Source organism: Gavia stellata, chromosome 8, assembly GCF_030936135.1.
Source record: "Gavia stellata isolate bGavSte3 chromosome 8, bGavSte3.hap2, whole genome shotgun sequence".
Classification (NCBI taxonomy): Eukaryota; Metazoa; Chordata; class Aves; order Gaviiformes; family Gaviidae; genus Gavia; species Gavia stellata.
In genome coordinates this window covers 21,108,913-21,133,916 of record NC_082601.1, presented here as the reverse complement: position 1 = coordinate 21,133,916, position 25,004 = coordinate 21,108,913, and the positions used below count along the sequence as shown (strand labels likewise).

At 38.2% G+C, this 25,004-nt stretch overlaps 1 protein-coding gene across 2 annotated transcripts in view; it reads left to right on the top strand.

Annotated features, from left to right (window-relative positions):
- Positions 1 to 211: 211 nt before the first annotated feature.
- COBLL1 (cordon-bleu WH2 repeat protein like 1) overlaps positions 212 to 25,004 on the top strand; it is a 53,469-nt gene continuing 28,676 nt past the window's right edge. The window contains exons 1-4 of one of the 2 annotated variants that reach the window (XM_059820108.1): positions 212 to 345; positions 15,808 to 15,987; positions 22,759 to 22,960; positions 23,880 to 24,108. In XM_059820108.1, coding sequence (XP_059676091.1) covers positions 212 to 345; positions 15,808 to 15,987; positions 22,759 to 22,960; positions 23,880 to 24,108 — 745 coding nt within the window. Of the gene's footprint in view, positions 346 to 15,807; positions 15,988 to 22,758; positions 22,961 to 23,879; positions 24,109 to 25,004 lie in introns of those variants that run through there. The other variant, XM_059820109.1, reaches the window with a different exon arrangement.

Below are 25,004 nucleotides of genomic sequence, written 5' to 3'. Positions count from 1 at the left end.
AAACTTGTCTTGCAAAAATAAAAGGGGCACGGAAAACAGGTTTGGATTCTTTTTATAGTGTAAAGCCACAGAAGACATAACCAAGTTACTTAATACTCTCTTTTGAATTGGCTGAAGTAGATATGTCAGGATTAATGGCTATACAAATCTCTAGATGTACTCTGTAGGCTGTTTGGTCAGGTGGTGGGATTATAAATAGGTAGGCTTACTGATGTCACCAGTAGCGGAAGGGGACAACAGTGAGCTTGTCATGCACACACACACGCCGTCCCTTCTACCTACATATGCTATTGAAAGAAATTCACTTGATTTTAATGGAGGAGAAAAACCTGTGTTGTCTTGCAGGTAAGCAGAAAAGTAATTTAATCAATTTTAGATATTCTTCCCTCTCCTTGTTTAGATGATCCAAAGTAGTACTTGTATTATCTTACTGGGGAGTATCATGCTAACAATAATTTCATTTGCTATACATGGCTAAAACTTTGACCCACAGAACTGTTCTGTTTGGTGTAAATGGGAATTCTGGAAGTGTTTGTTGATGTAAAGTGACACATATTTTGCAAGAATAAGGATGCAAATATTGGTATTTACATAGCATTTCCTTGCTTGTTTAGTTGAACTTGTCCTAACACCTTTTGTGAGGAAAAATATTTACCAATAATTATGTATCTGCAGCAGCATTTAAATTATTGCTTTTTGAGGGAAGGCAGAATTTGGGTGTAGGGCAGTACATAAATTGTCAGAACTCAAACATAGGCCCGTGAAAAGGAAGAAGAATTAATGTCTGCTGTCCTGTTTTCAGAGAAAGTATGCAATTCTTCCAGCCCAAGGTACAAGAGCTTTTTTTATCTCGTTTCTGGCTCAAAGATGAGTGTATATAAAGACCTGTAAATTTTAGCAGCCCATCCACATGGATAAATTTCAGTGGTGCATTTCTGGGTATAGAAGCTGTTCCATATTTTACTTTAAGTTGATGATTGGGGCCTAGAAGTTAAATGAGGTTATTGAGGTTATTTTAAATGAGGAGTGTTGTTATTTCATAGAATCATAGCATGGTTTGGGTTGGAAGGGACCTTAAAGATCATCTAGTTCCAAACCTCCTGCCGTGGGCAGGGACACCTTCCACTAGACCAGGTTGCTCAAAGCCCCACCCAACCTGGCCTTGAACACTTCCAGGGTTGGGGCATCCACAACTTCTCTGGGCAACCTGCTCCAGTGCCTCACCACCCTCACGGTGAAGAATTTCTTCCTACTATCTAATCTAAATCTACCCTCTTTCAGATTGAAGACATTACCCCTTGTCCTATCACTCCAGGCCCTTGTAAAAAGTCCCTCTCCAGCTTTCTTGTAGGCCCCTTCAGGTACTGGGAGGCTGCTATAAGGTCTCCCCAGAGCCTTCTCTTCTCCGGGCTGAACACCCCCAACTCTCTCAGCCTGTCTTCATAAGAGAGGTTCTCCAGCCCTCTGATCATCTTTGTGGCCCTCCTCTGGACTTGCTCCAACACATCCATATCCTTCTTATGTTGGGGGCCCCAGAGCTGGATGCAGTACTGCAGGTGGGGTCTCACGAGAGTAGAGTAGAGGGGGTGAATCGCCTCCCTCGACCTGCTCGTCATGCTTCTTTTGATGCCGCTCAGGATACAGTTGCTTTCTGGGCTGCAAGCGCACACTGCCGGGTCATGTTGAGCTTCTCGTCAACCAACACCCCCAAGTCCTTCTCCTCAGGGCAGCTCTCAATCCATTCTCCGCCCAGCCTGTATTTGTGCTCGGGATTGCCCCGACCCACGTGCAGGACCTTGCACTTGGCTTTGTTGAACTTCATGAGGTTTCATGCAGACTGTAATACTTTTCTTTGATTGTCTTTCATCTGATTTTGTTCTAAAATTTTGTTTGGAAGAAAAATGCTTATTGTTTGTAATAACTTGTAAAAGTCAATGCCTTTAGTGTTTAATATAGTAAGAGTCCTTGCTGTGTATTCTGTGTATTCCTTGAATATTATATATCACTTTCATTTATCATGGAAAGCATTAAAACAATTTTGTAATACCTAAATAAACTAAGTACCTAAATAACTGCACAATGCCAACATGCACTTTGTTTACAGCAACAAAGAAAGAATTTAAGAATTCTTGTGCAGTTGAACTTCCTGCAAAAGTCAGTATGCTTCTGGCACTGTTATGTGTTAATATGTTGTAAACTCAGCAGAGGAAAATACTGGGTGAAACTTGTGATAGTGAAAGTTGAAAAGGATGAGGGGGTGAATACAGGAGTGAAGTATAGCAGTTACAGCAAACTATTCATCAGCATAGTTGTACAGGAGAGTTTCTCTACGTTCCCCAGAGCAGATTGCTGCTGATGATTATAATCATTATAAAGGTTAGTAGAAGTATGCTTCTCCCGTTCCTAAAGAATTTTTTTTCCTACTTTATAGTTAATGCTGAAGTCCTGTATCCTTTTTCAGAAAGCGCAGAGGCTTTCTAATGGAAGTAATGGGTCATCCAAAATAGCTTTGATGTTACCACCATCATTCAGGGAGCCAGCTTTCTTTGAAGAAGTATCTTCTTCCTTCCTTGCCTGTTGCAAGAATCCAGTAAGAAATGGATCTAGGGGATTTAGAGTGTGCGGAAGAAAGCAGAGAAGGAGGCTAATGACAGCTCTTGTATGTAGATGGGAATGAGTTTGGGGAGGAAATAATAGTATTCATTTGGGGCCCTGAATTGCCAACCAATGAGGGAGTTTAACTTAAAGTAGGACAAAGGGGAGGGAGCTTCCGCTGTCAGCGGCAGCAAAGGTGGCTATGAAAACTGCTGGTCGGGCTTATGAAGAGAGCTGGAATAGGACTTCTGGCTGTGCTTCGTACCACCCATCTCCCCTCACAGTGTGTAAGAGATTAGGCTTGTGCTCCAGCAGCAGCATTGACATTTGAGGAGGTAGTAAATGCAACGCTGTTCCTGAAGGTAAGAGGGTTTCCTACTTTGCTTTCTGAGGAGGATGCAGGGAGCAGAGTGAGTGTGAGGAAGAAGCTGTGAAAGACAAGCAGAAGAATCTGGTGGCAGGTAGGTACTCAAAGCATTTCTTCTTAGTTTTGCAAGGAGTGTTAGCCCGAAATGCTCAGTGCTTCTGTTTGGGGAACTAAAGCTATGTTGTTCATACTTGGAGAAAAACCTCTTTATTACATCCTGGCTTTCAGGATATTAACTGCCAAGATGCTTCTCTTGCAATCTAGTAAAGAAAACGCTTGTTTTAATACAGTTTCTTAGCCTGAACTTAACTTTTTCCTTTTTCATTTTCTTTCCTATAATGAATTAGGATGCCTTGTTTGCTGACATGGTTGTCTGTGTAGGAACTCTGTCCATTCTTCATGTGTCGCATAGCATCTATGCGTATATATACATATGGGTTTTTTTAAGCTTCTTGCTCAGGATAGGAAACTTTCCCTCCTTCCCCTTGTCTTCCAATGCTTAATATCATGTCTGTTCTCCAATTTACTAAATCCTCCTATTTCTTGGCTATGCAAGTATACAAAACATTTGGTAAAACATAAGTTTTACCAAACTTAGGTAGCCAAAGGCTCCTGGTGGCTGAGGAGCTTTCTACAAGGGAGAAAGCTTGTTCTGTTCCAGACACCTCAATAAAAACCAGAAATTAGTTGCAGTGCTTTCCAAAGTTGTATCACTGTGCTTGGCTCAATTATTCTTCCGGTATCTGAACCTTCAGCTGGGAAATGGGACCATCACAGTTGAACCCAACCTTTTATAGCAGCTAAAAGGAAGAGGGAGTAAAGTTTGTCTTCCTTGTTGTTACTGCAGAGCTTCCTAGCTGCTCTCCAGCATTATTTTATCTATTACCCACTCACACCTACACCCATATACCTATATTCGAGGCATGTGTGTATGTGAGGAAAGAGAGAAGGGTCCATATTAGCCTGTTTCCTGGCTGCTGCATGGCTCTGCTTTTCTTTTCCTTACCTTTCCCAACCTTTAAATCCATCCAGTGCCTGCCTCCAGTGTTACTTCTAAAACATGATTTTGAACAGGAGAGGAAAGCAGCAGCAGAAAAGCTCAGATAAATTGACAATTCTTACCTCTATTGATGTTCAGAATAGCAGCTGAAAAAGCCATGAGCAGAGCTAGGTGTTTCATCTGCAGGCTTTGAAAAGACAGTGGTGTTACACCTGCTTTCATGACTAGCAGATAAGGGCCAGAAGGGCAGATTCAGGTTTTGCTCTATTTGAGAGCCCTTAATTGAACTTCTCTTACTGGTCATGGGAGAAAAACATCTGTATGAGCATCCTTTTATAGCAGTTCTTAAAAAAGATTTGAGGGTTTGTTCCTAGTGGAGGTAACATACGTTTGCTTGAGTTTTAAGCATTTGTTAGATTTATTAGTGTATCAAAGGTTAAGCTCCCCCTTTCAGTTCAAGCTGCTCTTTGTTTTCTTTTCCTGTTTATTCAGCCAGTTATATATTACTCAATTACTGTTACAGATTTACTGCTTTCTCTTCTCTGCTCCTCCTTCCTTTCTGTCAGGCTGTTTTCATAACTGTAAATGTAATAAAGTCTAAGTGAGTCATATGAAGTTTTAGTAGTTTTGAATGTCATTCAAGATTTTTGTACTTTCTTTTGGTAGTAAATCTGGGTTACTTTTTTCATTTGGTACTTTGTGAAAAGGTTGCAGATAGATATAAGTATCTGCTTACTGCAGAGGTATGTTGCACATAGACAGGCCAAGTTTGTATTTGTATTTTGTGTTAGCCCTATTTACTTTAGAAGTCTAAGTTCTTAACCTCCTTAGAAGTAATGTCGTTGGAAGTAATTTTCCACTACACCTCTTTTGTGTGTGGGTTTTTTGATTATTTTTTTTTTTTTTAAAGACGGAAAAGAAATACTTCCTTTACAGCATGTTCTGTTGTGCCAAATGAACTTTTGTATCAGAACACATTTCTGTAATTCCTTAGTAATAATAGTAAACTTTATGCTAATTTATAGCATGAAGTATTTTTTATCCTCTGGTGCCTGCTAGGATTCTGAGCTCTTGGCTGCCTTCCTAACGGCGAGGCAATACTTATGCCTACAGAAGAGCTAACTGTTTTGTTGGATGGTGTAAGACAACACTAAGTCAGTGGCTATCTGTGCACAGGAGTTGGGTAGTCTTTTATATGTTTTAAGTAAGCTTGAAAAGGTCATTGTAATAATAGTTATGATTTGGCTTTGAATGGTAATAAATCAATCATTATTCTAGAAAAGTTTTAAATTCGTACTTGATTTAATTACATTATATAAGCTTATAGTGGAGTGGGTGCCCCTTAAATGCTAAGGGGGGCACAATTAAAAACATGCCTGTACCATAGAGATTTGTGTTTACATTGCCTCTGAATCTCCCCTTTTTCCTTGTAATAAGAGAAAACATTGCATGAATTATGTCTCGAATACAGTCTCTTCTGTTTTCAAGACTGCCACTGCCATGGGGACAGACAATCAGACAGGCAAGTGTCTGTTCCAAATTGTCTGGAGGGAACTAGAGGATTCATTTGCTGCTTTCTTGCTTTTAGTGTGAACCAGGCGTCCAAAGATTCCATTAAGCTTTCACCTTACTGTCATGGTTACCGTCCCAGTCCTGTGATTTATTTCTCTCTAGCGTAAGACTTTTTTTAAAAAATTCTTTCCTTCAGAGCTATGAGGCTAGTTAGGGGGGGATTCCACACATCCCATTGACTAGGAGAAACTTTTCCCTAGCAAGAGCTTTGAAAACATGTCTTGAATCCAGGGATGCCTCATTTTCTTGATCCAATTTATTTATGGAAAGAGAGTGGAAACACAGGTATTCTACATTTTTTGCTTTCGTTGTAGCAGTCATCTGAATATAGGCATAAGTAAGAGAACATCTGCACATGATTTGTTATTTGCTGGAACCTCACTGAGTAAACCTATAGAGGTAATCTTCAAAGATCAGTTTATTAATAATCTTATTACCCGTAGCATTACTACTGGCATGTCAGTTGGTGTATCAGTTGCACAACACGTTTTTGTGTTGGGAGAGCTATTTACCCAGTGCCTCATTTCTAGTACCATCTTATTCTTTCTTATGTAATATTTTTAATAGTTTTAAAATACCAGTATTATTTGCAATATTGGTCTCCTTTCAGCTGTGGGAATCTGTAGAGAGAAGTGCACTATGTGAAATACCCCATTATCACAAAAGATTATAAATTGTTCATATTTGTTCCTCTATCTGGAAATTGAACTTAAAATGTGTTTCTGAACTTTGGGGTTTTTTGGTACCTATTGAGCCACCTGCTAGACACAATATCCATACAATAGAATCTCAGAATCTTCCCCAAATAACTAAGCAGATGAGTTTAGAACCTGAATGCTCATATTTCTCTATGGAGCAGGTACAGCAACTATTTTGCCTTTATTTTGTCTTACATGTATCATAAGCCTGGCTTGAAGGGATAACCTAAGAATGGACAGTGCTTGACTCTCATTGATCCATACCTTGATCTTAACATCCAGCTTGTGCTTTCTATCGTAGAAATAAAGAGATAGACTGTGTTTCAGACAGTGATATTGATCTAAAGATGAAAGCCTAGCATCAAGGCTGATAGGCACGTTATATAGATGCCATGAGGCTGGCAAATACTTGGGCTGCTTAATGTTAAGGATAAAAAAATATTGCAGTATGTTTAACTTAAAAGTAACCTTTTTTGCAGCACTTCTGGAAACCCAAATTTTGTGTAGAAACCTGTGAGCTTGGTAGTAACTTAGTCAAAATGAATAGAATGTGACAGTTCAACTAGCCAAACTTCAGTTAAAAATTACTATTTTAAGCTCCACCAAGAAGAGAGGGGCTTTTCATGAACAACAGCAAACTGTTCTTTGAGCATGATTTAGGTAGAAGTAGAGGTGATGGCAAGTTAGAGACTCAGTGGAAGTCTTCAGATAAATGTTAAGTGTTTTTAGGTTAATCTTAGTGTGAGAATGCCAGACATGGTGAAAAAGCTCCATTAGGAATGAAATGAGAATAGTTCTTAGATGAATTTTATGTTTACGGTCCCATGTGGGTCTCTATTCTTACAAAATAGCCACAGACCTAAGTGGGAAGTTCAGACATTCAGTTAGAGGGTGGGAAGAAGTGTTTCCACTTTAGAAACTGCTCATTATGGTCTGCTGATACTTTCAAAACAAAATTGTAAGTCTTCTAATATGCAGAACAAATCTTAGTGTTTTGAAATAGCTTTTCTATCATGTACCAGAAGTTGCTTGGTCTAAAGGATTGTGATTAAGAAACCTAGATTGTTTTAAGACTTTTAATTAAAAGATGAATGTGGACAATATATTACAGCATCAGAGAAGAAAGCAACGTACTGCTGAGGAGTCTTTTCTGTGATCCAAATGCAGTTATGTGAAAACAAAGTAATCCATGTCCAGAGGAAGACACAGTATTACCAGTTTTGTGACCTTTTTTCTTTTTTTAGATTCTTGGCAAGCAGTGCTGGAATTGAAAGCAAAAGTTGAATGTGTCATTCAAGGCTACCTTTAGTGTTTAATTTTCTTGCATAAGAAAAATTTAGAGACTCTTTTATGAAAGAAGGGAGGAACAAAGAAGTTTGATGGTGTATACATGCAGCCACAGATCTTAAGCCAAGGTAAAGATTCATACTGAGCCTAATGATTGTATACCTGTTTCATGTATTATAAAAAGGTGAGTCAAAGCTGGGAGTGGTTGTGATGCTTTTGGTGTCCGCCATTCTGCGATACGTGTCTTGAGATGAGATGTCTGGACTCTTCAGTTCGATCATCTTTATAACAGCTATACAATGATAGGAAAAAGCGGTTTCTGGTTTTTTCCTTCACATTTTCAGCATTTTGGGTTTTTTTGTTTGGCTGGTTTGCTTAGTTTCCATAGACTATAGTTCATTTCTAGCTTGGTTCTTGATCTTCTTGCAGGTTGTTGTGTTTTGCTTTCCTGGTTTATCTAAGCCTTTTTCCCTGTTCAGATGTTCATTTGTCTTAGACTTTCAGTGCAAGACCCAAACACATGACAGGCTCTACCAGTGGGCAGAAACTTTACATGAAGAAAGGACACACATTCTCAAATGGCAGCCACTTAGCTTGATCCATTGCATGGGCTTCTGCTGTAAACCCTAGCCTCCACTAAGGGTAGCTTTCAGGAGTTGCCTCACTTTTTTTGTTATCTTCATGCCCACCTCAAGGTGGGAACTCTGTTCTTGAGGAGCAAAGTCCACTTGTTGACTGTTAGTTCTGGGAGTTTGCCTTCACAGCCTTATGTGCCTAGCAAGTTGTAAAGATTCAAGGAAATGTCTTGGTCATTTCAAGTACCTCTGCCGCGTAGTGCCCATTTCCCAGTACAGGGTGGTCATGATACGATTTCTGTTTTGTAGCAGCTTTAAGGCAAACCAGCACTGAAGTGCGAAACTGACAGAGTGACTCTGAAGAAAGCAGGAGGAGTTGAGATGTTATATTAGTCTCTGAATGGTTTATTTGACATTCTTTATCTCGGAGGTTTTCTTTCATCTGGAGGTGCTCCTAAAAGCATGCTGTTTTCTGCAATCATTGTTCTTCATTAGATTTGACTGATGGCTTGCAGTCTTATTTGGAGGAGTATTAAAGCTAAAATTGTGACAATGCAACTGTAAAGGTAGCAGAAGGTAAGTAAATTTATTGACTTCCCATTCCAAGCCCTGATCAGAGAATCTAAGCAGTGAACTGTAATTTGCCAATGAGCGTGCCATAACATAAAATAGAAGCAACTGTACTTTCTGTGGCAGGAGGATTTTGTGAGACCTTGCTCTTACTGAACATTAAAATACATAGACTTTTGCTGATACTAGTTAGTATTAAATTCAGCTGCTGAATCACAAGAACAATACAGCTGTGCAGAGAGCGTTTTGATACTATAGCATAACTTTTGACTTCTTGATCTAAAACTTTAAGTGACTGAAAAAATTCTAGAATTTGTTTCAAGCAACTTGTTAGGAATGTGTGTGTATGGAGGAAGTAGGATGCAGCAAACAGCAGTGAAAGGTGGTTAAGATGTAGTGTAGATAGTTACAGATGATGTTCTGACTTCCATTTTCTGAGTGTAATAGTAAGGGGGAGAATCTCTAGAAGCTTATAAACAAAATAGCCTTCTCCGTTTTTGGAAAGAGCTAAAAGTGGGGTTTTTTTGTGAGAACAGCTCCAATTCATTGGGCAGTGTAAAGCAAAGGACTTCCAGTTGGCTCTTTTTCTGTCAGCTTCAGACTCAGGCTGGAAGAAGCCAGAAAGGGAATGGGTGAATCCAAGATGTGAGAGAGAAGTCTCTCTGAAAATGAGAAAAACAGATAACCTTGTGTTGTGGTATGAAATAAATACAATTTTAAAGATGTGCTATTTAGTGGACTTACCATCAAGTATTGCAAAATGTTAAGGTGTGCGCTTGCAATAAACATGCACATATGCTGTTGTAGCTATATGTACTATGATACTGTTGACTTGAACTGATACCATGCAATGTTTCCACATAATGATGAATAGATAAGTGGGGGACTCAGGATTTTTCTGCTCTTTGCTAATAACACACAGGAAAATAGAAACTCATATATTGTAGGATGTTAGCTGTTAAATACGGATTTTTAATGAAATCTCTAATGAAAATATATACCTTATTACACATTACTCATTGTTAAATTCTGTGTTTTCACTGATCTCTGGAAGAAGTTTTTTTTGCTTTAAGAGACTAGATGCCAAGTATCAGATCATAGACAGGAAGAAAAGCTTGTGCATAGAAGATAAATCCTGTATAGGCTATTTTGCTGTGCTGATGGGAATAGGGGTGGGAAGAGTAATGGTCCTATTTCTTGAGTATTTTCATTTCAGTCTATAACAAGGTTATGCAGAGTGGCCTTACAACATCTCTGTAGCTGCTATAACACAAAAAGCCATGTATTCCAGTTCTCAAGCTAAAAGAAAAATACTCCATGTGGAATAGATATGTCAATGCGATTGTTGGTATTCAGATTAAGAACAACAAAAATGAAAATCAAGCTGCAATTCACTAAAGGAAAGAAAACAAAAATATCATCCATAGTTATACTGTAGATGAAACTGGCATTTCAGACTGACCCGTAGACAATAGACACTATTGTAAAATACTACACTTTTCGTGGGTTTTATTGTGTAATTATCAAGTCCCCATTTGGGAGCTCCAACTTGCAAACTAACTTAAAATGTGGATTACTGAACATTTATCTCTCGTGAAATACTTCCCTTCCTCCTTTTTTTTTTTTTTTTTTAAAAAAAAGAGGTTATCTATACATATGACCTGAAACACATAGCAGTGATTTTTTTGAGTGGCTTGCATTGATAACTTCAGTCATTTGCTGGACTATGATGAGCAGAATCAGATAGTAATGCTGCAGTTGTCTCCAACCTTTTTCCTAGCAAGTAGTGTTTGATCTTGAAGATGTGCAGTGGTGATGCTGTGAAACCATAATTCCCAAAGAGGGAACTGAATAAACAGAAGGCAAGTTGGTACTTCAGTGATCTTTGCTTAGTGTAGAAGACAGATCTGTTCTGTGAGTATTAAAAATGAGTACTGGACTGGGAATGCTTATGGGTGAAATTAGGGGCTTAAATATTTTGTATACCTGTTGGCCAAAACTGATGTATCATTGTAAACAAAACAAATTAAGGTACTTAATGTAGGCCTGAACTCTTGTTCAACTGTGCCTTGGTTGAGCAGATGATGTGCAAGCTTTCAGCTGTCTGCTACTATGGCCTAGCAGTGGAGCAGCATTATTGTAATAATTGAGAAAGCATTATAATAATTGCTTGGGGTGAGAGGTCAAAGGCAAGAAAAGCTCTAGAAGAAGCTTTATTGCAGTGACCTTTTTCCTCTTGTGATGTGATCTTAGTAGAGCTAGATCCTTTTCTGACTTCGAGTGAAAATAAAATGAAGTGCTGCTTGTACTTTTGCCATATATAATGTTGTAAAGTTTGATATAAAAAGATGTTTAGTTGCTCTTTGTATAACCAGTGTTTTTCATGGTGCCGTAAGTCAAACTAACAAACTTAAGTCTATCTGTTGTGCAGCAGAAGGTTTTTACTACACTATGTTTAATGAACTTTTTCAGTACCTGAGGGATGACTGAATTGCAGGTGAGGTCTCTTATGACCTTTCCTGTCCTAGGTGATTGCTATAGGCAACTTCAGAGAGGGTTCTGATGCTGGAGGTTAGATCCAAAATAATTTCAGTGAGAAGGGTTATCAAGCTGTCTTGGTAGTGTCTCATGTAATTGTCTTCAAAACGGGAAGTTAAGTGCTGTAAATGTTAATATTCCTTGATACCAAGATTTGAAGATGTGTACTTCTTTATGCTGTAGCCTTTGGTTGTGCACAAATCTAGCAGATGGATTTCCTCTCTTTTTCTCCATTTTTTTGGGCGAAGGGATCCTTATTGAAAGGAAGTGCTGGTGATAACTGGAATGGCCAGGTCACTGTTAGTTCAAGTATTTCTCATTATTCTAAAGTGCCTTTCTCTAGTTACTGATAGTTAAAAATATACTGCTTGTAACTTTCTAACAGGAATTTTTTCAAAATCAAATAAATAGATGCTTTATTTATTTACTGTGCCAGACCTTTATTTTAAAAAGGGCTTCCACACATTCAGATCACTGACGCTATTATTTTCTTGGCAAGCAGGAAATATGCTGAGATGCAGCAATGACACTTTATTCTGTAGAAGTGGGATCTGAAACACATAAAATGTTGACTTTATGGCCTTGCATTTGATTTTAAAAGATGTATTGTTTTTCTTAACAGAATGATGAAGTCTTCTATCTGCATTTGGCTGAAAGAATTCTTTAATGTCTTTACAGGAACTGTATTCTCTTCCAAAGACTGGTGGGAATTGCAGGTGGGACTTCAGAAATTTAAATTTCTAAGAGATATAAATGAATTCTCTTGGGAACAATATAATCTCGCAAGATGAGGGCTAGCTGAAAGACTTGGCATAAGCAGTGGGCTCCAGGTACACTGGTAACAAGGGAAATACAAGCTCTGCCCAGGCTGCACCAGCTTATGTTTGTGGGACCCTGTGAGAGTGTTGTGGGTGTCTCTCTGGCTGCCTTTTCCAGGGCTAGGAAGAATCAGGGAAGAAAGATTTTCTTTTTTTTTTTTTTTTTTAAATTCTTTCCTGCTATGTCTTAAGGAATTGATTAAACAGAAGATGACATTCAAGCTGTTGCAGTGTAATAGGTAGCTGGAATTGTTTATCTGGTGATAAACAGTGGGGAGCACGTCCCTTCGGGTGAGTCAAGATTGGCAGTTTTTATGTCTGGTGTAGTGAAGGTCAGTCAGTTGGTGGGGCTGGGACCTGTGGAGACAAGGAAGGAGTGAGGATCTGTATTTTGTAGGATACTGCAGCACAGTTTCCAGAGGAGTTCTTGTTATGAGTTGTGGCCTTATTTGGTTAAAATTTCTCTTTTAACTCCCTCTATGTCATAGCTAAATAAGCTGTACTTTGATTCTTCCCGCAGCTTTCCTTTAGTTCCATAGAAGCCTGAAAATAAAGAGTATGATTTTGGTTGTTCTAACTCCTTCTAATGTTTGCTTTGAAAATTAGAATAAGTCTGCTTAGCTCCTAGCGCATATGGAAGCTATCTGAACATGAAAGGTGCTGAGTGAGACCATTTACTGAACACCTTTTTTCTGACCTCTAAAATGTTATTTTTGTATGACTGGGAATTTATTCTCTTTGTTGTAGTTGTATTTTGTCTTACTAAAAATCAAGGGTTTTCTTCTTTTCAGGAGAAGAAATTACCTTAACCACTCTCTCTCTGTCTTTTTGGCAAATTCATTAAAAACCAGCACCTCTCCTGGTTTGCTGAGTACCTGGTAGAGGTGAAGAGTCATGAGAGAACTGGGCTTTTGTTTGTTTGTTCTTTACGATGGATAAGTGTTTGAAATGATGGCATGGACTTGGAGTTAATTTAGATAATGCTGGTTTTACTTTTTGGTGTTTGAATAAAATGGTGTGTGGAGGATGCCTTTGTGAGAGAAATCACCTGTGTCAGCTTCTTGGAGGCCCCATAGTGCAAAAGAGGAGGGGAGGGTCTGTAGGCTAAAACTACCCCTGCAAATGTATTTCCACCATCCTGTCACTTGCTGCTTTTGATTTGCACCTGTACATGTAATCATGGTAACTTGAATTGTTCTTGCTGCCCAATACCAGCTGTGGGGCACTGGGAGTGCAGGGCTCCCGTTACCTGTCAGGCAGCCTCTCCTGTGGCAAGGCAGAGACACAAACTCAAGAAACAAAAAAGCTGTTGAGACCAAATGTAAATATTTTGGGCTAAGAATGAGAGATGAGAGAATTGGTGAAAAATGAAGAAAAAAGAGACACAGCATCTGGAAACAGAAAATGAAAGTGTTGGGATCCCTGTTGTTAAATAAGAGGTTTTCAAAAGCTTGGCGTAACTTCTGAGAAAGCATACTTGGAGATTTTCCCCCCTTTGTATGGGGCGGGAAATGTAAGCATAACTAGCCTCAAAGAACATGCAGATGTGCTAGAGAGGGGTAGGGTACATAGCTCTGCGGTAGTGTATGTGGGGATTCAGCTGATCGTGTTAGACTGCCTGACCCACCTGTGTGTGTGTACGTGTTCTTTATAAATAGATGGAACTTCATCTATATAGCTGTTGCACACAAGTTTTGACAAGAGTATTTTATCAGTTCTAGCTCTCTACAGTGTAAGTTAGACACTGTATAAATAAAGCCGCATTTTACTGATGGTGGACTGTGCATTTATTGCTGTGTGTGATTGAGCACTCTCTCTACTGATAGTAGAGTTCCAGCAATGAAATTGCATTCATGTGTTTAATGAAAAATAGACTCCACTAGCATTTGCAAACAAATCTTTCTGTGGCGTGTAGTCTTCGAGGATTAAATTCTGAGTTTAGTTGCGGCAAATATCACTTAATGGTCATTTGAAGTCACTTAAAGATGTAAGAGTGAGTATAGAACGGGAAAAGCAGTACTGCTTCACTTTGGGTTTGGATTTTTTTTTTTTTGTATTAATAACATGTCATGGGATGAGTTTATAGTTTTTGTTTTTTTTTTTTTTAATAGTTGTATTGATGTTCTGTATTGGCTAATAATTTCTTTTTGGCAGTTATATGAAAACTAAAAATAATGCGGGTAAAAAGTGGGGGAGGAGTAAAAAGAAGTTTGATTCATACATTTTGCAATGTTCACGTAACCCAGAAACAACCCAGGCAAGTTGTTGTAGAGAATGAAGTTAAATTTGCAGCTAACACCACAAGTCTTGAATTGTACATGGAGTGCACCAAAACTAATTTAAAACAGTAACAGAGACAGGGTATAACTTTTGATGGTGAATCTTCCTTCAGTGTGTTTGGAGGTCTGTGAGTACTCCCAATTAGCTCTGAGAGGCTGTGAGTAGTTAATTATTCAGCACAGAGTTCTGAAGTTCAAAACTCAAAGCACTTTCAGCAGCAGATCAGTCATGTGAAGTCCTATTACACAGCCGTCTTTTGCAATGCTGCTCTGGACCTTGTTTGCTCTTCATTGTGAGTGACTTTAAACTTTGTTTTCCCAAGAAACATGTGCATTTATAATTGTTGTATGCTAGATCTTTTGTTTAAATTCTGTAGGACAATTATAGAAGTTAATTTCTTTAGTTACACTTAAAGTAAAGAAATTTTGGTACCGCTCTAGAATCTAAATTGCAAGCATATTTTTGGAACCTTTGTGTAGTATGTTTGAAATGTATTTTAACTTTCTGTGGATGTGGCTCCATTCAAGCTTTTTAAATGAATGTTTGTAAGAAATTAAAAAGCTCTCATGAGGTAATGCATCTCCACAGTGTGTTTTGGTTTTGTTTCTAATGGTGAAATTATTAATAATAGTATCTTTTCCTTGTGACAATATTGGTGGATGGTGGAAAGTTATTTGAATAAAAAGGGACGCTGGACTGTATGTTGTAGTCCTGCCTTCAGAATTTACTGTAACATAAATATATTAAGAGATGTAAAGAGTTTCCCTTTTATACCATTTTGGATTTTTTTTTAAAGTGAAATAAGTGAAACCTATTTGGTCATCACTCTTTGCATTCAAGAGGACGCTGGCTTGTCACCAAGATGTGAAAAGATAGTGAGAAAATTAAAATAGGAAATCAGCATAGGTGAGGGGAAAATATGAAAGCATATTGTGACTGAAATGTCAAGAAATATTACAACACAGTAGTATTAGTTATACTGCTATTTTATTACTGTATAGAAGTAAATAGACTAGAGCTGGTAAGATTTGTTTGAATTATTTTAATAAAAAAAAATTGGGGGAGGAAAAGTGTGATTATTCCCTTGCCTATCTATCCTATATATTAAACATGCTGTCAGTGCAATTTGTCTTCATACTGCATAGTACAGTATTGATAAACAGTATAAACAGTATCTGTTTATACTAATCTAGTAAATCTGTTTGGAGAACTCACAAATAGGGTCCTTTGCATAGCCCAAGGGAGAAAAAAATTAATTTTTTTTTTAAATATATATTAAAAAACCCTCTCTGTTTCGGGCTTGATATTTATTGGGCGTTTTTTTAATATGATAGATACAACAGGCTAAGGTATCTTCTATCACCACTGATCGTGTGTTTAAAATATTTTCTCATCCCTTCCTTGCACATATCACTTACACAGTCCAAATGAAAAGAATTAAGTGTGGTTCATTATTGTTCTGAGAGTTTGCCAGTATGGACTTGTAATTTTTATCCATTTATTTCAGAAGAAAATCTAAAGCACCGCCTCCTCCATCTGAAACAAAACCCTTTGCTGTTTCTCCATTTGATGACACAGCATCAGCCAACCTCATCATGGAACAGAAAGAGAATGTAATCGATAAAGATATTGAACTATCAGTGGTCCTGCCAGGAGATGTGATCAAGTATACTACAGTTAACGGGAGGTAAGTCACACAGAATGACATTTTTGTTTAATTTTCTTTTCTTGCTCTAGATTACTTCAACCTTCATCCAGGTTTTAATCACTCGGTAAAATACATGAGTTGTGCAAGCCTGAACATTGAGTGTGTCCAAAGAAAGGCAACGAAGCTGGTGAAGGGCCTAGAGAACAAGCTGGTGAAGGGCCTGTGAGGAGCGGCTGAGGGAACTGGGGTTGTTTAGCCTGGAGAAGAGGAGGCTCAGGGGAGACCTTATTGCACTCTACTACTACCTGAAAGGAGATTGTAGCAAGGTGCATGCTGGTCTCTTCTCCTGAGTAACAAGTGATAGGACAAGAGGAAATGGCCGCAAGTTGTGCCAGGGGAGGTTTGGATTGGATATTAGGAAAAACTTTTTTACCAAAAGGGTTGTCAGGCATTGGCACAGGCTGCCCAGGGAAGTGGTTGAGTCATCATCCCTGGAGGTATTTAAAAGATTGCAGATGTGGCACTTAGGGATATGGTTTAGTGGTGGACTTCGCAGGGTTAGGTTTACAGTTGGACTTGATGATCTTAAAAGGTCTTTTCCAACCTAAATCATTCTCTGAATCTATGATTCTACTATGATTTTTGGATAGGTGTGGAAACAATTACTTTATACATTTACCTACCTTTTGGAAAGACTGGGTTTTGAGATTCAGAAATTCTGCATGGCACCTATCAGGATGCGTAGCTATACTGTTGTTCTTTCTAGTCACTGCAAATCTCTCTAGAAAAATACTGGTTTGTATGAGTCATGGAATTTTCCCACCTAAGTTTTCCTTGTTAGACTTAAAAGATGAGTTCGTACATCCTATTTTGGTACGAAGTCATGTGTTCAGCACTTACCTATAGACTACTAGCAATCCTAAAAAAAGGTGTCATCACCAGACAAAAATCTATAATGTTTCATAGTTTCTAGCTACAGCTTTGGAAAACTTTTTTTTAACAAATATATTTTGCTTAAGCTGGTTTTAATTTGAAATACATATTTCAGTCTGCTAATTGGTAGTTTAGATTGTGCATATAACTCTCAAGTCACTTTTAGTTCAGAAAGATGAGTTGAAATCATAAATCCTGGGACTTAAAATGTTATATTAATTATCATAGCAGGTCTACTAAGAAGGCTCCTATGCAAAGCCTTGTACAGATCAGAGCAATTAGGATGCCAGTTTGTTTCTTTCCTAAGCTGAAATAAAGAAATTATTTGTGTATTGTGCTTGTGTTAGTGTATTACCAGTGTCTTTGCTACTGAAAGCAAGCAGAGCTATTTATTTATTTATTTAAACCAGCTAATGTAAATGTGTAGTTACACCTACTTCACTTAATGAGAGAGAGACTTTTGTGGCTCGACTCCATTTGCACGCTTTGTCATTTGCTAGAGTTCATGAGTTTGTTGCTTAGACATCAAACACCAGCTTGTTCACCAGAGCTGCAATGTATGAACATTTGTGGATTCCCCTTCCCCCCCAGTTCTATGTGATTTTCAGGATAACTTAACTCTGAGGTTATATTTCTCAGAATAAATTTTCTGAAATAATTGGTGACTACTGTGATGCTTTATGGTGTTCTTGCAAGTTTGTTTACAGCAAGGAGTATTACTGTCCGTAAATACAGTGCCTTCCTCTGTTTTTAAAACTTCTTAAAGGTGAGACCATGTGTACGCTGTCAGGCACTTGTCTTTATTCTTTTCACTCCTTTTGTCCACACTTAGGAGTACCATGTGCCCTCTATCTTGCTTTTCTCAGAATAAAGTGCCAGAAAGGAACGTTGCATATATCTTCACTCAGACAAATTACATTGTGTATAATTACTCAGTGTTCAAGACAGGCCTCACAGGCTTGTCAAGAAGTGCACACGTTTCCCCATCAGTTTTATTATCCCTCAGTTACTGGGCTTTTTTTTAATCAAGACACTATATGTGATTGATTTAATAAATGGCTCTCTTGCATACAGGAACCTATATTAGCACTGCTAGGCTCACTCAGAATGAGGGGAGATACTGTGCAGGACCTGCAGTCCACTGTGAAACATACTTCAAACTATCTTTTCTTCTAGTTTTGCTCTCTCTTGATAGTTGTATTTTGTAGACAAATAGGCAAGATCCCTCTAGAAATGACATAAATAAATTGCTAATTTGTCTCTTTCCTGAGAGATGAGCAACTTCAAAGCTCCTGAGGAGAGAATACCTTTTTAAACCTCATGCTAGAAAAAGCAAAACTGTGATTTTGTACAGCCATGTGCTCAAATGCCATAGTCCACTAGAAGAAACTTCTCTACTGTTCTCAGATGAAGTTGGTTTGGTTTGATCCATGCTTTGGCATAGTGGAAGTAAGAGCGATGTAGAACAAAGCAAGATGTTACATAGATAAATATTCTGAGTGAGAAGAAGTAGGCAGAAGAGGATCAGAATGAAATCCAGAAGGGATTTTAGAGAAAAAGATAACAAGAGAGAATAATTTTTGATCCTTGAGTTGTTCTATGGGCAACTAAAGCAAAAAACTGAGAGACTGAGAAAAGGAAGGAAGACTGAAATAGCTCATTCCTCGTTGTGAAACTTCAGGCATGGGTGGATACTCTTATTTAAGCCTAGACACAAGTTTCTATTTTCTAGTAGTTGCTGATACTGATTCAGTTCATCTGTTCAGACTCCGCTAGTGGTATTTGCACTCTCCGATCACCAGGATTCCTGCAGGGGGTTCCGGGCAAACAGTTATTTAAAAACAAACAAACAAAACCCCCCAAAGAACATGGTAAGAGCAATGAGTGGTAGGAAGTTAAGGTACACTGTTCAGTGGAAGGAATGAGTAAAGCTTTTTTTTTTTTTAATTGAAATGTTCTTCAGAGTGAAGGATCTTCTCCATTGGTTCTAAATACAGCATAGGACTGAAGAGAATTTTCTGCAGCCAAAGAAGAAAAAAATAACTTGAACTACTTTATTTAGCAGCCTGATCGTTTGAAGTTAGTTTTTGTTTTCCAGCAGGAAAGAAATGCAGAGTTTGACAAAGTTTTCTGGAAATGGAGTAATTAGTTTCAGTTGTATGCGTCAGTGAATTAACTTAGAGATTTCAAGGGCCAATATGATAGTGACATGCATTTTACTTGGAAATGGTGTGTCAAATAGTTTTGCAGGGTAGCATGTTTAGGGTTTCAGTTTCAGGTGCCTTTCAGAGAGACCTTAGCTTTGCTGAATTTGTTTTCTTAGAGTCCTTTGTGAGTTTCCCTTTGATCCCTTCTTGAGTATTTACAGTCATTAGGGTATTCTTAATAAACTGTTGGTTTACTCTGTATAGCTAGCTAGTGAATAACAAGCTTTGTGATATTGCCCTACTTCTCAAAACCTATTGTACTTACATTTGTTAGTAACAAATTCTGGGGGTTTTGGTGTGTTTTTTTTTTTTTTGTTGTTGTTCTCCATGAAAACAAATGTCTTTTTAGAGAATAGGATTAGTAAATATTTTTGCAAGAAGGGTCACAAAGCTATAGGCTTAAGTAATCAGAGATCTATACAAAGCCAAACTGTGTGTAGGTTTCTTCTCGCCGCCCCCCCCCTTCTATCCCCTACCTAGGAATACTTTTGGTGGCTACTGACAGAGTTTTGCTTGTTCAGTGGTGCTTACTGTGAGTCTCATGACGGGAAGACCTTCTTCCTAAAGTTTGATCGTGTAAGAATCTCAACTCTTTAAAAAAAAAAAAAAAGTAGCAAGTTTCTAACACTCATTTTTGGAGAGGAGTGTAGAAGTTTGATGCATTTTTCCTTTAAACACTTGATCCAGTATTTGAAGTGACACCTTTCACTGTTGGTTACAAACATAACATGGTTTGATACATTCTAGGTGAAAGTCATTGTTTATCAGTTATGTGATGTAACAAGAGGCTGCTATTAGCCACTTTTTATTGTTATTTAGTCAGGTAGGAATAATCAGAGGAAAATAGAGGAGGGATGAAGGGGTGCAGGAATACATAAATAAATTTATGATCAGAGATTTCCAGAAAACTAAGCAATGTGATGAAGTTAAAGAAGCTGCAAATAAGAATTTACTGAAATTAGATGAAGGAGGACAAGCAGATGATGTACTCTAAGACAGCTGATGGCCACTTCTTGGAGTTTTACTAAATACTATTTATGGAAGCAGTTAAATTTACTGTCATATATGTATTCCTCTACCTGCAATCCTTGAAGGCTTTAGCAAAAAACAGTTTTACAAGTTTTGGAGGATAAGATTGCTTTTTGTATCACTGTAGGAATGTCTGTCTAAAGCGGTTGTTGGAGGTGTCTTGGCCTCCAGTGGAGGCGGGACTTTGTCTAGCATCCTTCAGTCAAGCAGGTCATTTCTGGAAGTACCAATGGAAAGCAAATTTGTACTGAATCACTGTTTTCATGTACTAATTTGGGTGTACCTGTCTGTTGTTTCCGAGCAGCTATGTTTCTCACTTACCATTCGGTCACTTCTTGTGACTCTGGTTAACGTGAGGGCTTGCCCCTGTCATGGTGGTGCATTTCCACAGGACGGCTTTCTGTGATCTTCGCTTGTTGAGTCCTCGTCCTGGTCATCTTCGGTGTTCTTACCCTTATCTTACCTCCAGTAACTGAAGGCCAGAGTAAGGGCAGCTTTTAAAGATAGTCAGTGTACAAAAATGCACCAGAAAAAAAGTAATGGGTAACTTACTGGATACGCTGATAACCAGAAAGGTCACTACAGAAGTAGTGTCTGCTGTCTCCTCTGGCTCCCTCCTCCCCTCCCCTGCCCCCAGTGAAATGGGGGAATGACATGATTTGCATTTGCAGCTCTTTTCTTATTAGGGTGAGATGGATGTACTTGTTGTATTATGGGTTAGAAGTACAAGAAATAGAGTAGTTCCTTCTTCTTTCTTCTAATTGGAGCAGGTTGTGATATATGCGAGAGAAGAATTGAAATAAACTCTCTGGTTTAGCTATGTGAAAAGGGAGGAATAGTTACTTTTCTGCAGTGCTCAATGCATTTCTCATGGTATTCCTCAGGCTGATTATACATCATCTAGATGAAGGCACAGGAGTCTATGACATTCTTCTATACCTCTTCAGACTGTCTGATAGCTGCTTTTTGACACCTTGGAGCATCATTTCTGTATGTTTTTGTTTTATTGTTCCTCCTGCCTTTGTCTCCTGAGGCAAGTATTCTCCTGCCACTTAAGCAGGCAGAAACTTTCCTCTGGGGGGAAAAAAGAAGTAACAGGGCTGCAGTAACTATATCTGTCAGCTTTCAAACTGTTTCCATCTTACGGAAGTGCAGCGTGTGCACCAGAGAGTGCAGCCCTGCTTCTAGAAATCAGAAGACAGTTTGCGTAAGGAACACTTGTTCTTTAAGACCAAGTGAAAACACGAATTATATTCTAGGGCTAATTAAAGGGCGGGGAAAAACAGTGTTCGCAGTAATTTCAAACACTGAGTCATTCTTAATTCTTTTTACAGAACCGTATCATATGAAAAGTCTGTTTAAACTTCCTACTTAATAAATGTATTCACGATCTTTATATTATCTAGAATTCTGCTTAGCTTGATGGCTTTTTATAGAAGCTATCTATTTCCACATTTGGACCAGAATACTTGCATCTGCTATGAGATTTCATCTAGAAATTAAGATTTCTGATAAAGCCATACCAGCCAAACCCTATATTAATTTTCTCTTAGACACTTCAGTGTTCTTTTCAAAGTAGCATTTGATTGCTTCACAGACTTATGAAAATAATTTAAAATATCCTTGTGAGACAGAGCAGGTGATAGAGTTTCCTGTTTGTAGCTGTAACTGAGAGATGCAGAGGATGTAAAAATAAATTGCTCCTTACAGATGATTACCCGACTCTAAAAGTTATTGAGGAACGACCAGTTACAGTGACGCGATAGTAATATAACCTTACTCAGTTGCTGTAATGTGCAAAGTTAGTATATTCTCCTTACCTTTGGTCTATTTAAACTTCTATGACACTTCTGTTTAAAGTACAGCTTTAATAAATTTATTCCAGTAGCAACTGGGAACGTTCAGCCTATCTTAATGCGCTGTTCTGCATGTTCTTCATTGAGCACTGAGGGAATGAGGACATACAGATAGTGACTATCTATGAAAAATTTGGTTTGCCATACTTCATTGTGAAAAGGACATCTGTTGCATCACACAGAGCTTCTCAAGAAATGGCATTCAGCTACTATATCGTCATTTAGCATCTTTCCCTCTGTCTGTATTAAATGCCTGGCTCTCATTTTGGGATCCCTAATGCAAGACCTCCTTAAAAGGTGACTTCCTCAAACTTCATTTCTCCTGCTTCCTCCAAATGGCTCATGCTCAGAATTTCTGAAAATAAAGTCCCTTGTAACCTCAGAATGGATATAAAAATTTCAAGCTTTGGAAGGAAACGGTTCTTAATGAATAGCAGGGCATTTATTCACCACTGCTACAGTTCCCATTAAATGTCAAATGAGGTGGCTAATCCACATCTCCCTGCTGACCTCAGGAAAAGCATCACTTCACACAAGCAAAAATTTCCCCCTTTGCTTAAGCACTTGGCATACTTTCGTGCAAGCTGGTTTAATTTTCTTTTTAGTGGTGTTGGGTTTTTTGGTTTTTTTTTTTTTTTATGTTGAAGATATTTAAAGTCGATGCCTGGCAGTAATTATTTAGTCATGGAAGGGAAAGGATGGCTTGGGTTAAATGTTTAGCAGCACGTTTTGTTATAGCCTGCTTAATTGTCATCTGTTGTGACAGTTCCATTTGTCTTTTACAGGAAGCCCATGATGGACTTGCTGATCTTTCTCTGTGCACAGTATCATTTAAATCCATCAAGTTATACTATAGAGTTGGTATCAGCAGAAAATAGCCAGATTAAATTCAAACCCAACACACCAGTGGGAATGCTTGAAGTGGAAAAAGTGGTTCTAAAGCCAAAACAAATGGATAAGAAGAAACCTGCTCCAGTTATACCAGAGGTGAGAACTAAAACTAAAGCGTATTGAGAAATTGGAATCACTGTTGTATTCAACAAGTTGAGCAGGTAGCTCAGCCTCTTGTTTCAGCTTTTCCTGTTGTCTCTCATCCTCTCACTATGCACCCCTGTGAAATGCTTGGCTCCATGTTCTTGATAACCTCTTAGGTAAAATACATCTCAATCTGTTGCAGCAAACATCTTTGCTGCCAAAAGAAAGAAACATAACAATATTATTTGAAATCCTATGTCTTACTGTCCTTTTGACAAATTATGCAGATGAAGTGTGGCTGAATACAGCCTTCCACAAACTGAAAATCAACAACTTGTACCATCTGTCATTCTGTGATATATATGCCCTTCTGATTGTATGTTCATTTTCCTTTAATACATACTGTACTTTTTTGTTGTTACTCAACTTTTTTATATACCCTTAAGAAGGCAGGAGCTTTTAGAAATACTAAAGCAACTTTTGGGTGTTGCCTAAATTTTTCCTCCCACCTTGTCTGCTGTTTAGAAAAATACTGTTTTTTAATTAACACTTACACAGGGCCAGGATAGCTCTTCTGCTGCCCTTTTACCTTCATCCTACGCGTGTGCACACACACGCAGTCATGGCTCGTTGGCTGACTTCTACAGCTACCTAATGTAAGCTAGTAGGGCATCTTGCTCCAGGCATGTACCCTGCCGAACAGGCAAATGACAGATGCTGACGGAGGAGCAGGCTGTTTCATGTGTTCTTTTCTTGAGTAGAAGAGAATTGCAAATTAGTTCTTGGTTTCTCTTGTAATGTTACTGAATCTATAGCTCTATAGGTGTAGTTGGCCATAAGGGGAATTCCTGTGATTACTGTAAGGCTGTTATAAAAATGCCAGTTATTTCAGAATTTGTGCTGGTATTTATTGGAACTTTCTTCTCTTTAGCAAACAGTAAGGGTAGTGATAAACTACAAGAAGACACAGAAGACAGTAGTAAGAGTTAGCCCACATTTACCCCTTCAAGAACTCATACCAATTATCTGTAGTAAATGTGAATTTGATCCTTCACACACTCTGCTTTTGAAGAATTGCCAGTCTCAAGAACCCCTTGATGTGACAAAATCTCTTAATGACCTTGGACTAAGAGAATTATATGCCATGGATATCAGTCGAGGTAAGATAACTTTTGTAAATTGCAGTTATAGAAAAGATAATTGCTTAGTAATTCAATAACATATATGTTTTGTTGGGTTTTTTTACTTATGAAGAAACTAATTTCTAGCAATTTAGTATGTATTTCATTAGTCTTCCACAAAATTGAAACTAGGACAAGTTTACCTGTACCTATGTTTGAGAAGCGCTATAAAAATGTTTTATTTTCTAACAAAGTGTTAGGTGCCAGCAAAGGTGCCTAAGTACAAATCATCCCTTGAAAGCAGCCCCTTCCTTTCCTTCCCTCATCCCTTCCCCAAAAAGTCCAACAACACTGTATTTCCCTTAGCTCATAGGAAAGACATATGATGAGCTGAAAAGAACAAAAACATTAGAGAAATTTAGTTTTGTTTTAAAGTTATTTAAAAAGTGTTAGAATATTCTGATGGTGTTTATGTACATTCCTAAGTGCTGTTTGCTAATTTTATAGATTGTGAAGGAATAATAATTCTCTTTTTAATCGTGGTCCAGTGGGGCACTATGAACTAACTTCCTTGTATTTGTACAGACATTCCTAAGCCTGATTTTAACTTCAGCTGTAAGCATGTCTTTTTCATGAAGGGTTTATTGTACTGTGATTAAAAATTCTATACAGTGTGGTTTGTTCTGTTTCAGACATTTCTCACAGGAAATTTTACCTCAATATAGAATGGAGTAATATTGGCTCATTCCTGTTCTTGGCCATAGTTCTATTTGCTTGTTCTTCTTTCTGCTCTAAAACTTGGGGGGGGGGTGTGGTTGTTGGGTTTTTTGTTTGTGTCTTTGTTCGTCCCCCCTTCTACCTAAATATGATAACCTTATCGTTTGGTGGTTACAGTTTCCAGAGTTCTCTCAATTACTTCCCAAAGGCCAGTTATC